This window comes from Nicotiana tomentosiformis, chromosome 1 (genome assembly GCF_000390325.3).
Source record: "Nicotiana tomentosiformis chromosome 1, ASM39032v3, whole genome shotgun sequence".
Taxonomy (NCBI): domain Eukaryota; kingdom Viridiplantae; phylum Streptophyta; class Magnoliopsida; order Solanales; family Solanaceae; genus Nicotiana; species Nicotiana tomentosiformis.
In genome coordinates, this window is record NC_090812.1 from 117038304 (window position 1) to 117054185 (window position 15882).

Here is a 15882-nt window from a genome sequence, read left to right on the forward strand (position 1 = left end):
GAGGGTTCGACCCAATAACAAGCCCGAGCAAGTATCGAGCTCACAGACAAGAGTCGTTACAACCGCACTAAGAGAGAGAATCTTGGCGGGAATCGAGGAAGAGACAAATTATCATGGGTCCTCCACTATATGCTTTATTTTATTATAAATGAAGTAGGATCCCTCTATTATAAAGGGAAGGGGGATCCTTGTAAGCAGAGGACACAGAGAAAAATACATTATAACAAAAGATCACTTCTCATATTGAAAGATATCTCCTCATGTTTGTTTTATTTTACCTTATTCATTCTTTTGCTCACTATTCCCACTCTCATAGCCAAGAACATAAATATTTCTATTTCTCTCTACGATTTGTATCAAACTGTATCACATATCCTTAGAACCATACATAAATTTAATGCATTCGATTTTTCGGATAAACACTTTTACATTGTCTTCAATCATTTGTTTCATTATCTCATTATAATATTTTCCATCATCAAATAATCACGAGTCAATCTTGTAGTGCATAAAATCTCTACTTTGTTTCCAATTTCGTTTTCAACGTACCTACACATAAAATAGACTCAATGAAGCACAAAAATAGTATAATTTAGCATTAAAGCACCTAAAATGTAAGGTAAATAATGCACTAAAAATATGTAATTATAGCCAAACATCACTACCCCACACTTAAACGTTGCTCGTCCTCGAGCAATCAAACTACACTTTATATAGACACGACCTTTTTAAACAATTCTCCTAACTCATCACACCAAGAATCTTTAAAATAGACTAAGTAAAAGGTGTAACATCTTCACCTCAAGATTTGACTCGCGAGTACCATGCAATATTCACAACTCACTCACTTACTCTAACATAGAGGTCAATGACATTACTTTTCCTTCATGAATCAAGTGCCCTCACACAACAAAAGAGAGTAGTTCCACACACAATAAAAATTTAAGAGCAATTAGGAACTCAAGATAGAAAAAATTCACTCACTCTCAGAAATACATTCATATGCCACAAAAGATGCACCATAGGCTTGCCCGTAGTGTACTACTCTACTAATCGAGTTCATTCAGTCTAGGATCAAGTAGGGCTTTAATTGGTTGTAATGTAGGCTGCGGGTCGGGTAGGATACAATTGGATATAAGAGTGACTACATCTCCCTAAGCACTTTAATACATACACTTTAACATTTAAACCCCACACTTATATCAAACTATAACTCCACCTTCACATCAATGTATATTAACTCCATACTTCTTTAAGCACAATTACATCAAGAGTCACCACTATCAAGAAATAGTTTTTCACAGCAATTCAACTATTTTTTTTCCTTTCTTTCTTTTTTAATTCAAGTGGCTTTTATTATTTTCAAAACAATGCACCTTTCTCTTTATTTCATTAGTTCCACTCAAAAGCCAAACCAACCACCCCACACTTTAACTTTTATAAAGTTTATAACAATTCAAGTGCTCATGAGAGGTTAAAAGGTTCAAATAGATGGTTAATTCAAATAAATGGGGTAAGGCTTGTAATGTAGTTGCCAAAGAAATAGGATTACAGGCTCAAAGGGGTTAACTAAGATACATAACAATTAGGCGGGTAAACTATATATATCTGGCTCAACAAAGAAACGCATATATCACTTCCAAGACTTAACAACACTACTATTTCGCTTTGCAAACACACGGGGCAAGTTCTAGACATCAAATGCAATACACAGAATAACACACAAACCTCACACACACGGCATATAACTCACTCAGGATTGGACTCATCAAGACACTCTAGTCAAAGCAATTAAGCAAAATTAAGATCATACGATTTAAAGTACTTATTAAAGAGTCAAAAACTGAGCCTAAGCGTCACAGCCAAAGTACTCAATATTCTCAAGGCATAACAAAGTCAAGAGATATTAATTCAATTCAATTCATCCCACAATGGCTTCTACTCCTAAAAAAATAAAACTAACTACACCCGGTTCAAATAAAATCCTTGAAAAAGAACCGCGACACAAAAAAAAATCAAGGGGGAATTATTACACTACCTAACAAAAGAAAAACTTTTTGTCTTTTTTCTTTCAACTTAAATCCCTTAAGACACTTGTCGAATGCGATCCATTGTCGGGAGAAGTACAAAATTTTATGATTTATTTTTTTACACTAAGAACGAGTACTACAACTAAGCTAAGATAGCACAAAAAATACCCAGATAATCTCCTTACCCCACACTTAAAATTGTACAATGTCCTCAATGCACACTGTAAATAACAAGAGGATAAAAGAGACTCCTTGGTAGGCCAAAGGCCGAAGAATTAGTAGCTCACGGGATATTCAGACTTCTCCCGATTGTTATTTTTTGTGCGGGTATCTCACACTTAGTTCCAACCATCTGCTCAATTCTTTCCACGCCTATTGGCTTTGAATCCATGTTCCTACTCCTACAAAATACAAAAACAACACTACAAAAATAACACAATTAAAAAAAATTAAACAAAAATAAAAATATATAATTGGGTTGCCTCCCAACAAGCGCTTGATTTAATGTCGCGACGCGACGCCATCACTTTCACCACTTTTCCTTCCACTTTGAGGATATGAATTGCGCCCCCAATTTTGCATCAATTTTTCTGTCACGTTCATGGGGTGTTGGTGTAAAAATAAAGGAACCAAGCAATAGGTATCGCATCTTGCACTTCTTGGCCTTTAAGTGAGGGATGTCGTTTACTTACTGTTCATTGCTGTTTGTTCCATCCTCCATTGTTCTTATTAACTAACATCAAGACTATCTCGAATCGAGGTCGAGGTATTGTTTGCGGACCGGTTTGATTTATTTTATTGTTCAATTTATCTATTTAATTCGTTGTTTATCAATTGGTGCTGGTTCAAATGATATATCCTTAATACCATAATGTAAGTTTAATTGTTACTCAATTTTTAGGGTAAACATAAATATATTAAAAAAAATCATGAACGTTTAGGCATGTATTATCTAGTTCAATTAGCTAGTAATAAACAAAGATAATAATCAAGTATATCAAAAAAATTATGAAAGTACAGGTAGTATCACAGGTGAAACTAATGACAAAAAATTGGTAGGCAGGTGGGAATCTCATATCTGAACTCAACCAGGTCAGGTCAACTATGTACTGACCTCGCACTTGGATTTAAATATTAAGAAGTATTAAATTACAAGAAACTTGACTAAAAAGGATAGCCACGTTTTGGACACTACCATCTGAAAAGTCTGAAACCCAGTTCATTACAAACTTTTTTAAGTCTTCTAGTAATACTCTAGATTGATCTCGGCGTGAGTTTAATCGTGGCATACTAACGGTGTATAGTTATTTTACATCATCCAACATGAAAAATCGAGGAAAATAATCTATTTATAACAAGATCAAATATACACATAGTACAGTAGAAAAGTGTCTATGCTGTCCTTGTAATATAAATTAAATAAGTATACTACTCCTAGATTTTGTAATAAAGGATCAACAGATGTGCAAGAACGTAAAATAATGCAAGTGTAAACTACACTAGTAGACAATCTGTAACCCCTAATCATGTGTATAAACAGCTAAGAACTTGAAGATTCTCAACTTGTTTTTTTTTTCTTAGCACGACCAATTAAGTACGCATCGATCTATATTTTATTTCTTTCACACTTCTAACCAACTTCATTTATTACCTTATTTTTTAATACTGATAAACATTGATAATTAATTGACTGAATTGTCGTCTATTTATAGAGTCCAAGCTCTTGGCTCTTGGTGACAACTTGAATTGTGCGTGCTGCTGACCATTTCATAAGTCTTTGTGCCACACAAATAATTCCAAGGACATTATGGCTATGGAGGTGGCGCAACACAACTGGAAGGAGGTGGTGCCGGAGACCGCAGTAGAGGCGGAGGAGACGGTGGAGGAGGCACTTGTCGGACGTCGAGGTCGACGCACCGCCAACGATGACGGTGGTGCTGTTAATGAAGAAGAGGTTAACAAGGAGGAGGAGCTTAACAATAGCATCTACTTTGACAAGAATGGAGGTATGCAATCTTCAAAACCATGTTCTACCTATAGGCTGTTACGTGAATAAAACTGAAGAAATTTTGTGTATTGATGTCTTAGTTTTCGTTTGTAGTACAGTAGAGAGCAGTGACAGTTGGAATTTTAATTTATTGAATACTATAAGGTATATATTTTAGATCATTTAAAGAGAAAAGCGACCTCATAAAGAGAATTGCCAAGATCATTATTTAAGGAAACATGTCATTCCGTGACTGGATGTCTCCTTTTTTCCTCGCCTTCTATATTTTGTTTTTTAATTGTGTTTGCTTTTTGTTAATCTATATATTTAGGCTTTAATTTTCCTCAAAACAGTACAATTTCCTTTGGTTAAGCGAATTGTTGGTTCTAAAGGAGGAGGATGAAGACAATACTAGGCTTCTAAAAAGAGAGAGATCATTAAAGGGAAAAAAGTAAAGTTTTTACAGATCGGGTTTTGGTTTTCTATTTTGGAAAGTTAAATATTAAATTAAAATATTTGTTACTTGTATTCCTTTTTGGTTGGCTCAATATATAAAATAGCTTTTATCCACCTCCAGCCACATTTTTGTTTTTGGAAAAAACAAAATGAACTTTGGTTTTTCAGTTTCATGGAGAACAAACGAAAGTAGTGGACTGTCTACCTATATTCATATCACGTTTCCATTTATTTTAAGACGTTCCAAAATATGTGAAATCATTTTAATAATGATATTTAAGGAGTATATAATTTTTATAATTTCTTAACATTCATTTAACTAATTATTAATTGATAAACTTTTTGTAAGATGCTTTTCCACTAAATCAACTTTAAACTTGTTATTTTGACATTCTTCCCACTATAATAGAGAAGTCAAATTTCATAAACTTCATAACGAATTGTGTAACATAAATATAGGTATAAAACTAAGAGATACTCAGCTCCATCCATTTCAATTTAGATAATATAGTTTGACTTGACACAAAATTTAAGAGAAAAAAAAATGTTTGAAACACGTGGTCCTAAAAGTTTAAGGGGCAAAAACTTTGTGAGGCCGTGATATTTTTGTGATTATAAAAGCTTATCATTAATGGTAATATGAGTAAAATAAAAAAATTAAAGTTAAATTATTTTCAAATATAAAAATGTGTCATCTTTTTTGAACAGATTAATAAAAAAAATTTGTCAAAAAAGAGGGAGTATCTTAAAAAAAACTCAAGTCAACTATCCTCTTTGGTGATAAGCTTTCGAATAGAGAAATCCGCGTCAGATATCCTATGAGGGTTTAAGTTGTCAAATTAAGCTATAGCACCATCTACATTAGAAACTTATTCAAGTTATGAAAATTCCATTGAAAAATATATAAGAAATTAATTAACATATTAGTTTATCCGAGGAATAAAAATTAGTATGAATTTTACGTAAATTATGTTGAGTTTTTAGCTTAAAATAGTATGAATGAAAAATAAATTTTTTAATTTCTCTCATTTACAAATGAACATAAACATTGGAGGAGGCAAAGACATTTGTTGGTGTATATACAAATGACTCCTTTTAGCTATTAAAAAATTGAGAAGAAGACAATACTTTGCGGTCCCTTAACTCTGACTTTGGCTTTGGTCAAATTCTTAATTAATTTTTTGGATCAAATTTATTTGTTAAGATTAAGATTATATTTTCAATTCAAATCAACTATTTTTGTTTATGTTAAAGTCACTTTGGAGTTGCAGCCTGAAATGAAAGAAAGGTTCCACCTCGTCGGTTGGATTCAACCTCTTCGTTATCCTCCTTTTTCCACTCCAGTTTGTCTTACTCGTCAGGTGGAGCAAGGATTCGTCGCTATTCTTAACAGTCCATTCTATCCAAAAATAATTACATAAAAATTATATTTTTATAAGAAAATTATATTTCAGGAAAATATATTTTCACAATAAAGTTGTTTTTGGTCTTAACCAAAGATCAAAAGAAAAGAAATAACTTTGGTCCCTTATTAAGGAAAGTTATTTTAATTATCTCAACTATTAATTCTATATTACCTGTTCAAAACTACTTCATTCGGTGCATAATAAGTGACCTTTTGGCCTTTGACACACACCTTAAAAAAATACTAACTTCTAGAAAAAAGATATTATAACTAAATTATCCTTAATTAAAAATTTCGTATTATTAATTTGACACATTGAGATATGTAAATAAGGTCAAATTTTTAAAAATAAAGTTAATTTCTTCTTTATTAGGTAAAACGATGCTTATTTTGGACTAAAATAAAAAGACAAAAAAGTTACTTATTATGGACAGTAGAGAATATCATTTAAATATTATTAATAAGTTTAATATTTGAAAGTTTCATCAAAATAATATTATTCGATTTGCTAATATTATTATAAATTTTTTTATATATATTTTTTCGAGGTATACTTTTCACTCATCTGTCAAGCACCATAAAAATAATTCTTTGTGAATCATTTTTCGTGTAAAATGACTTTCCTTAAATCAAACCAGTTAAATTTCCAAATTCACAATGAAAGGATAAGAGAAAAAAAGAAGAAGAGAAGAAAGGAATATGGTCAATCTGCGAGGGCCAAAACAAAGATGAAATTTCCCTCCGAAATCAACCGAAATTTTTAAATGTATATATATACACAAAATAATTTATAAATTTTATATATTTTTTCGGCTATTATTTTAACGGCGGCTATACAGTATCAATTTCTCATTGAAAACTGGCACATAATGAGATATTTTTAAGATCAAAATTTTAGAAGACATTATCTAAAAATGAGGAATTAAAGTGATAATTTGCGAACATCGTTAGTTTTTGAACACATTGTGTCAGTGAAACTAAAGTTGTTACACTTTAGCATACTTAAGGGACTAAATATGCTCAAGGTTATATTTGAGGGATCAAAATAGACCTAAGCTAAATTAATGGACATTGGTCAAAACCTGTAAGTTTCACCTATATATTTATACTTTTGAGTAAAAAATTATGGCTTCAGATGAATATAGGGCAACATCCGCCCCCGATCATCACCCTCCCGCCTCCGGCGAACTGCGATTTTCTGGTAGCTTAACAGCGCCGCAGCGCAATCTACGAAGAATTTAGAAAATGACTTACTCGTAAGTCGTAAGCTCTGTTGTTATTGACTGTTTCCTCCCACTCGCTGTGGCATTAGAGGCCGTCGGACTAGTGAACATGAAATTCTTATTGGCTTTATTCTCGCAGATGTAGCATTAGATGCCTCTCTAACTCATAGTATTGTTTTTGTTCAAACACATTTTGACTGATTCATCTATTAAGTTTACTTTCCGAATCAATTTTAAAATGAGCTCCTAATTCTGGGGTTTTAATGTGTGTAAAAATTGCAACAAATTTATCAATCTTCTTTACTTAAAGCATTTCCTTCCATTTTCACGGTAGAGGTCAGTAGATACACAATAACAAATAGCAGAATTTTGGTATTACTCTAATTGAATATGATATATACTAGAAACGAGAACAGTACCTTAGTTTTCCTATTAATGGTTTAGATGGGCGTTTCTATCATATCGGGGTTATTGTCTAACATTGTCATGCCAAATTTTGTTAAAGGATCATAAAAGTATCATTTCTTCTTGTTTAATTCTTAAAATTGGCCCTCTTATTATCTTAGAATTAACGCTAGTGTATGACATTGCAAGTAAATGTTGCATATGCAAAGAGGCCTAAAGCTGCTAAGTTGTGTTCCTCACATGATGTACTGTTATACTGTCCCTTGCAGGTATTGAGAACTTGGCTGCCAATTTAAAGACTATAGACTTTCAGAAGGTTCTAGACGGTGTTGTCAATGGTAATGAGACGGGAAATGCTAAGGCAGAAATTCTTTCTGGTGTATGTCTTCCACCTGCACTAGGACATGATTCACAGGATGAGACAGGAAATTCTAAGGGCAAGTTTCTTTCTGGTGTATGTCTTCCACCTTCACTAGGACATGATTCACAGTCAAGTGCTTCAGTCACAAAAGGAAGTGAAAATGAAAGAATCATTGAAGAGGAGGAAGTCGTCGAGTTGGAGTTCTTTGACACGACAGCAGTTGATAAGCTACACACACATAATGCATACTGTCCTAACTGCAGTTCTCGTATAACCAAGGTTGTCCTCCGAAGGGTAAAGTGGGAAAGAAGGATTCCAGTAGAAACTGATGATCATCAGGATCTACTTGGATGCTGTTCATGCTTCAGCATTTTCATTCTTATAGGTATATTTTCTAAGTTTAATGTTCTTCTGAATATCTCATCTAAGTGTACTACATACATGGCTATGTTACAGTAATGCCACTAATTAAAATGTCGATTCATTTGCTGTCCTTGTGTTTGATGACAACACGATGAAGATCAGTGAGCTCAAACTTTTACTATACGGCAGGGAAGAAAAGGATTCCAAGTAGGGATCAATGATCATGGATCTGAATTGTTTAAAAATGGAAAAGTGAAGCTCCTTGTTTCAGCAGCATTTGGCTTGACACAGTGGCTTGACACAGTCTAATGCTCTTTGAGCTATAAGTGTAAATCTGCATTCAATTCTAATCTGCGTGAATGCGGGATGCTTCGTGCACCGGGCTGCCCTTTTTTATAGCATAAATTTTTGCCTTTTGGAAACAACATGCTGATTCGAGAAGTTCCTGGACTATTTTAGGTCTTCAGTCCATGCGAAGAAGAGGCAGCTATAAAACCAGTAGTCTAAACATCAAATTTTAGCTTTTACAGTCATTGCACTATATACCATTATGAAGTTTTTCTTTTTTAATGTTTTGTCCTGCAGCAAATTTTGACGTAGGTATATTGAATCATGTAAGAACGACATTTAAGTTTTGTCCACCCTCAGTAATAATATGCAAGAAGCTTGAGCAGTAACTAGCATTTATCATTGCACATAGTTTTGGCAAAGATTGTTCATCTGCAGTTTATTTGCAGTGCGAAGCTTTAAGATGATACTTTTGAATTCATTTGGTGATCTTTATTCTATTTGTGTGAGCTTTCACTATTTCCTATCCATAATAAGTTCATCTATATTACTCATTTGCTTTTTATTGACTCCCTTAAAAACTGCAAACTTGCGAATTTATAAGTGTAAAGTTTATAGTTGTAACCTTAGAAACTCAAATAGTGTTCCCTCTAAGTTCTAAGTGCAGTCATTTTTAAATTACATTTAATTTAAGAATACATGTATCTGACAAATTTCCACACATGATGACTAGTATAACATTTCTTATAACTATATGCAGAATTCAGATGCTTGTTCAATTTATGCAGGAAAGAAGCTCAATCCATTCCCGCTTTTTGGAAGTGGAGGAGGAAACTCTGTGCCTTCTGGTTCTGCAACTGAAGAGGGAAAGTCAGTTCCAAATGAAGGTATTTAGTCTAGTTACTTTATGCACTTTGAATCGTCCTTTTGCTTTCAGTAGGTGTTTCGACTTTCATGCATGATTATTCAGTCGTTTTGTACAGCTTTCTAGTTCAGATAACTGATTTATTTACATTAGCATCATTGAAGGAAAGAAATGGTGCTAAAGATAGAAGACATTTTCTTTTTTCTTCAGTCTTGATGTGAAGCTCAATATGTGATATTTTAAAACTGTGCAGAAGGATGCTTTGATCTTCATTGGTTTCTTCGCAAGAGAAAAGTTACGGATGGAAGAAAGTTCACTGAGCCAGGTGGCGTTTTCTAATAGTTTCTTAATTTTTTTAATTTCCTTTCTTTCTGTTTACTGGAAACTAAATGCATTCAGTAACTAGTTAAATCACATATTTGCCTTTGCGATAGCTGATCAAACTGCATATATTCTATACAATTCCTTTCAAATCAATCAGGATTGTTTCTTTGGTGACAGTGTACAAAAATTATATAACCTTTTGGCTTCTTAAGATCATCATGATCTGTTTTCTAGGTGCAGGCTTGTTAGCTATGTGTACCTTTATCTATATTGATCGGATAGGGGCGTGGGCACACTGACATGGGGCCGATCTAGAATTCATCACCTAAATCTCTGGGTTCTGGGATACCAGTAGAAGTAAAGATACAACCAATAAATCTATATTACGATATATATAAGTATATATTTCGACAATTAATTGAAGTTATTAAATTAAAGCTAGTATAAAAAAAAATCTTTGTAAACTCGTATGTTCATAAGTTATCTCGTATAATAGCAAAGTGTTCTAGTAGTTTATGTGAATATATATACATATTAGGTTGAGAAAACCCAAAATCAAGTCAAAATATCCAATCAACCTGAACATCTTGGTCATAGGTGTAGTCAAAGCGCCAATATTAGGTTGACGTAATCTGGTGTGGACCCCACACCCAAATCATGTCGGATTGACACGGGTGCAGCTAGAATTTTGAAGGATCTGAGCAACATGGCGCTTTATCACTAAGACCACTTAACTCTTCGAATATACCATCCTTTCCCACCTTGCACTCTCTTTCTTGCCCTTCCTCCACAAGTGCAACACAGAAAATCAAAATCTTCTACTTAGTGCCGACACACTAAGTGCAAAACCTTATGTGGATTACATTGGACTATTATCAGGCAGTTTATGGAGGACAATGACTGCTTAGCCGCTCAAGCCTATATGTTTAACATTGTTAAACAATCTTGATATTGTTCCTTACCCGACCTATTTCACTCTTAATATTCTTGTAACAAGAAAAGATCTTGACCAAGCAAACAATAGTACTGATTTGGGTTCGTCTCATAAATCCATTTGAACCATCAGCTGGGCAGAACACTCATCCTTTTCCAAATGGAAGACTACCATCAGCCAAAGACGATGCAGCTGACAATAAATCCCCAACCGCCAAGAAACCTTCAGGAACTCCTCCAGCAAAAGGACCCACACATCCCGGCAGTATTTTTGATCTTGGAGAGGAAGGTAATGCAATTGAAGAGAAGAGCTAATTCTCCTTAATACACAATATTTTCCATCTTTATGGAGAAGTTTTTCTGCTTTTGTGTTTGTTTGCTCAACTTTCTCTTTTAGCCAGTTTCTACTTTTGAACATCTTGGTTTGTGTTTACCATGTCCAAGGCCAGAAGTTCTACATGTACTCCTGTACTTCTCGAAAGTACAGTGAGCAGAAAACTTTTCCTTATATCTCTTTTCTTTCTACTTATCATTGGGAAACTACAAATTTTGCAGGTGGCTTCATTCCTGGGGCAATGCCTTCAAAGAAACCACCAAGTGAAATTAAAGAGAATAAAGGTGATAGTGCTGGAAAATATGTAGCAAAACATTTGTATTCCAGTACTTATGTGGTGCATCAGATTTTTCGTATCCACCATGATTATCTTTTCATCTAGTAGTCGCCCTAATCGGCTAGGGGCGGACGTGGTCATATCTTACACCATTATTTCATAAAAAAGCACACATGGCATTTGAATCTTATTAGTTTTAGCATCTCTAGCTGTATTTGAGTTGAGTCGAAAATGTTGAAAGTCGTTTCCTATTGCGAAGCATTAGAGCTTAGGTGTTCATGAAATGTTAAAAAGTTTGTAGGGCAATATGTTTTGATAAATAGCTATATAATGCAGGAGATGATTGGCGAATTCCTATGGATGACCCAGGAGCCTCATCATCAACTGCGGATTCCAGCAGTACACAAAGACCATTACTTCCAGTTGAAGTTAAAAATACCAAATCACTGGAAATTGTAAAATGCATAGTATATGGAGGTTTAATAGAGTCAATTACAAGCTTGGGTGTGGTTTCCTCTGCAGCTGCTTCCGATGCGGACACAAGTAAGTCACTGAGACATTTTTTTTTTTGGTTTAATTCTTCAATCTTTGTTATCTTGGTTCGTTACTCCAATGGTAACCTAGGAGATCTTTGTGAGAGTTTTTAAAGATCTTTCACTTTAGAAGTTTAGAAGCATTATCTTTTGACTGATGTCTTCCTAGTTCAATAGATAGGGTAAAAAGGTTGTCTTGATACGTCAACTGGTGCATCTTACCCATGCTAAATTGCTAATTCCCGGTTCTTACACTTACATTAACATCCTTCCTCTAGATTTGTTAATTTTATGTAGCATCACGTGTATGTTCAATCTTGGGCATATGTTAACATGTAAATGCAAACTATGATGACGTAAAGCACCTTGAGTTGGTGGAATGCTAGACAGGCATACCCCCACACACACTAGGCCATTGAGTTGCATGAGTATTTTGACTTCAGGTTTATGATTCTAGACAAAAGGCATAATAGTAATGTTACTTTGTTGGTTAGAGGTGACTTCTGTGGATTGTGCTGATGCTTATGATAAAGCTACTACACCTGAAAAACCAAGGCTTCTAAATCTTCTCTCTCCTAAAATTTTGACAGAATAAGAATGGCTTACTTATAGATTTTTCTTGATATTGCAGCGAAGATCCTAACTATTGGGGTGGCAAATCTGATAGCTGGATTTTTTGTCATTTGTCAAAATGTGAGTTTTCTGGTTCTGCTTTACAGTTGCTAACTGTTCTTCTACCTTCCTTTCTCGTACTTTAGTTCTTGCTGCTTATCTGTTCTCAAATAAAATGGAAATTTGCAGTTGGTAGACTTGAAGTATAATGTCGGAGGAGGTTCTAATCTTAGTGATCAAGCAGATCGATATGGAGAGCTACTTGGCCAAAGAAAGCATTTCCTACTTCATGCTACTTTTGCCCTGTTGTCATATTTTATATTTGGCCTTGTCCCACCAGTAGTATATGGATTCGCATTTCGTAAGAGTGACGATAGAGACTACAAGCTTATAGCAGTTGCAGCGGCTTCTCTTTTGTGCATTATCATACTTGCTGCTGCAAAGGCTTATACACAAGGAGCAAATAAGTTTAGTAGATACTTAAAGACTATTGTGTCCTATATTACAGCTGCAGGTATGGCCTCGGGTGTTGGTTATGCAGCAGGTCATTTAATTAAGAGGCTCATGGATCACTTGGGCTGGTTTGACTCAAATCCTGCACCCTCTCTTTTTATCCCCGAGACAATTTCACAAAATCCAGCCTGGGCATCCTATTGACATCTTCTCCGTGTTGTTAAATCTTCTGTATTTTCCTCTTCGTTCTTTGTAACCTTTTAGTACCTCTGAGAATTTGGCTGTTTTCTTGGGAATTTTGAGTGAGCGAGTGAGTTTTTGTATTGGTTGTTCCTATGTGATATTCTGAAGATGTTTCTGTAGCCCCTGCTTGTGCTATTCAAACTTTTCTAGTATTATGTAATACCCCTATTTGGAGCGTGCTTTTAGTATCATCCAATTGACGTGGGAAAGATATTTTTTCCTTTATTAAAAACTATATTATATTTCTTATAATTAGGATATTACGATATGATAAATATGTACTTTAATAGTAGATTGACAATGCAATAAGAATTTCATAAAAATATCTTTTTGATGTTTTAAGTATATATAAGAAAACAATATTTTCATTAAGTATACTGAGATATAAAAATAATATTAATAATAATAATAATAATAATAATAATAATACTAAATAATAATTAGTGGTATCGGTTATGGTGTTACTTAAGTAGTAATAGGTAACTCTGGAAACATTAAATAACTAAAAGGACCTGGACGTGACAACTGAGCAATAGTGGCTAAGTTTTTAAAATTAGCTTATTTTGAAAAATACCTTTAAGTATTTTTTTGGGGAGGATGTGAAACATTTTGTGTTTAACTAATTAATGTAAAAAATACTTTTGATCAATAATTAGTATTTAGCCAAATTTTTAAAAAATAGCTTTTAAATGTATTTTTTTTAAAAGTGCTTTTAAAAAAATACTTTTAATGAAAAACTATTTTTTTCTATTTCTCGAAAATACTTCTTTTCCATCTAAAAGCTTGACCTAACATCTTAACTATGGAAAAAAGTACTTTTGTTATTAAAAAATATTTCTAGCAAAAATAAAGCTTGGTCAAACATGCTATAATCCTTGAAACATATATCAACCTCCATGATAAAATATAATGAGATAATACTATCTAGTTATCAAATTATTCTTATTAAATCAGCAAGAAAGGGAGCCAGCCGCTCACTGTCGCCTCAATATTGAGGTCCACTAGAAGCTATCCTCAACCGTGAGTCATCTTTTCATATGTAGAGCAAAGATTCATTTTAATCCTTACCTTTCTTTCTGAAAACTCACGAACAATGAAAAGGAAAACCAAACCTACCCGGTAAAATAGAAGCCACGAACGTGCAGTGTCGCTACATTCCCTAAACAAAGCCTCCGAGCATATTTAGGTACGAAGGGACCATAGCAACGGAACTGAGAGATTTACCAGGCTCCGATAGTCAATATTTCAGAAATTTAACGCTCCAAAACCTTAATGACCATCTCAATAATCTTCATGTAATATTGACCTAGCATCAAAGTCTCTAAGCTGGATTGGAGGTAAGTGGAGTCATATCCATTTAGAAGTGATTTTCCCCAAATTGTTTTGTTTGCTACTAACTACGTATGTGGGGTAACATATATGCGACGTTGGGGTAACATATATGCGACGTGACGAGCATATATGGGGATACCACTATGCTTGAGGTAGTATGTTAGGTCTTTGTATGTCTTACTTGTGACATGCCTTTCTTATTGTATGACTATTTAAGTATTCTTTATATGATAAAATCATGTTATATATGCATTTTTTACATGCTAGTTTAACACGAGGGGACATGTGTACGTCGGATTATATGCTTTATTGATAGTCATGCATTGTATATATGCATCTTTATTTGCATATGAGATACGTATGTCCTTGTTGTGATTATGGCACGTTTAGTATCCGTGCGAGTTTTTGTGATTATGACACGTTGAGTAGTCCGAGGGAGTTGTTATGATAAAGGCACGTTGAGTTGTTCATGCGAGTTGTTATAATTATGACACATAGAGTTATCTGTATAGTGTTCATAAATTTGGATCCATCCCTCTAGAGTCACGTGATAATCTATGCTACATTGGGATGTGTGTGCGTAGATTTGTGAGAAACTGATGGATTTCTGTTTTGATTTGAGATACCAATGAGTTGAGAATAAATATGGTAGCTTTATTTTGTTTAAGTGATCCTTTATACATATTCATGCATTTTTACATGCTGGATTCATGTGTTATTTCATGCCTTGTTATATGCATTATTTCATGCCTTGTTATATGCATTGGACTTGTTTAGTTAAGATGGATTGCATCATTATCATATGCTTATCTTTGCATATTGTTATATGTTTTAGTTGTGATTAGCTTATTATGCGACTTCTGCGCACTTTCTCGATTATTGCTATGTATGTTGACTACACATGTGGTTGACGTGAATATTATTCTAACCACACCTCGCCACTACTTCATTGTTAAACAGTCGGGTATATTTACTGAGTACTGTGCTGGTGGACTCATACTATACTTCTGCACCATGTGTGCAGATACTGGAGTTGAGCGAGGTGAAGAGTTCGAGAGTAGCCTGTGTAGATATATCAGTGTAACAACTTTGAATTGCCACTTTGTTCATGGTAGATTAGAACCTTGTATTTCTGTTTGCTATATTTCAAAAAGATGATGTATTTTTTATATAAGCATTGTATTCTTATTTTTAGTTGCTCATGACTTGTGACACCAGTTCTCGGGTAGTTATAATGATTTTCTGCATATTTATTCTTAATTTATATACTTATCTTCAGTTTGAGTTGTATTTGTGTTGGTTAGTTCGCCTAACGGGTTGGTTTAGGTTCCATCATAACTTGGTGGAATTTGAGTCACGACAAAGTGGTATTAGAGCACTAGGTTCACAATTGTGAACTCTTGTTCGCAAAAGCTAACAACTATTCGCAAAAGAGAACAACTTCTAAGCCCTCTGATA

The 15882-nt window shown here is 34.0% G+C and overlaps 1 protein-coding gene across 3 annotated transcripts; it reads left to right on the forward strand.

The window, feature by feature from the left end:
• Nucleotides 1-3746: 3746 nt before the first annotated feature.
• On the forward strand, nt 3747-13271 carry LOC104099184 (membrane protein of ER body-like protein). Of its 3 annotated transcripts, XM_009606101.4 has the most exons (9): nt 3747-4036; nt 7776-8252; nt 9307-9405; nt 9637-9708; nt 10774-10929; nt 11196-11258; nt 11588-11794; nt 12416-12477; nt 12586-13271. In XM_009606101.4, exons 1-9 carry the CDS (start codon nt 3838-3840, stop codon nt 13051-13053), a joined length of 1803 nt encoding a protein of 600 aa, XP_009604396.1. In that variant the 5' UTR covers nt 3747-3837; the 3' UTR covers nt 13054-13271. The 3 variants fall into 3 exon arrangements, with proteins under 3 accessions (XP_009604396.1, XP_009604398.1, XP_009604397.1); XM_009606102.4 differs by lacking the exon at nt 10774-10929 and having other exon boundaries at nt 3748-4036; XM_009606103.4 differs by lacking the exons at nt 10774-10929; nt 11196-11258.
• The last annotated feature ends 2611 nt before the right edge of the window (nt 13272-15882 follow it).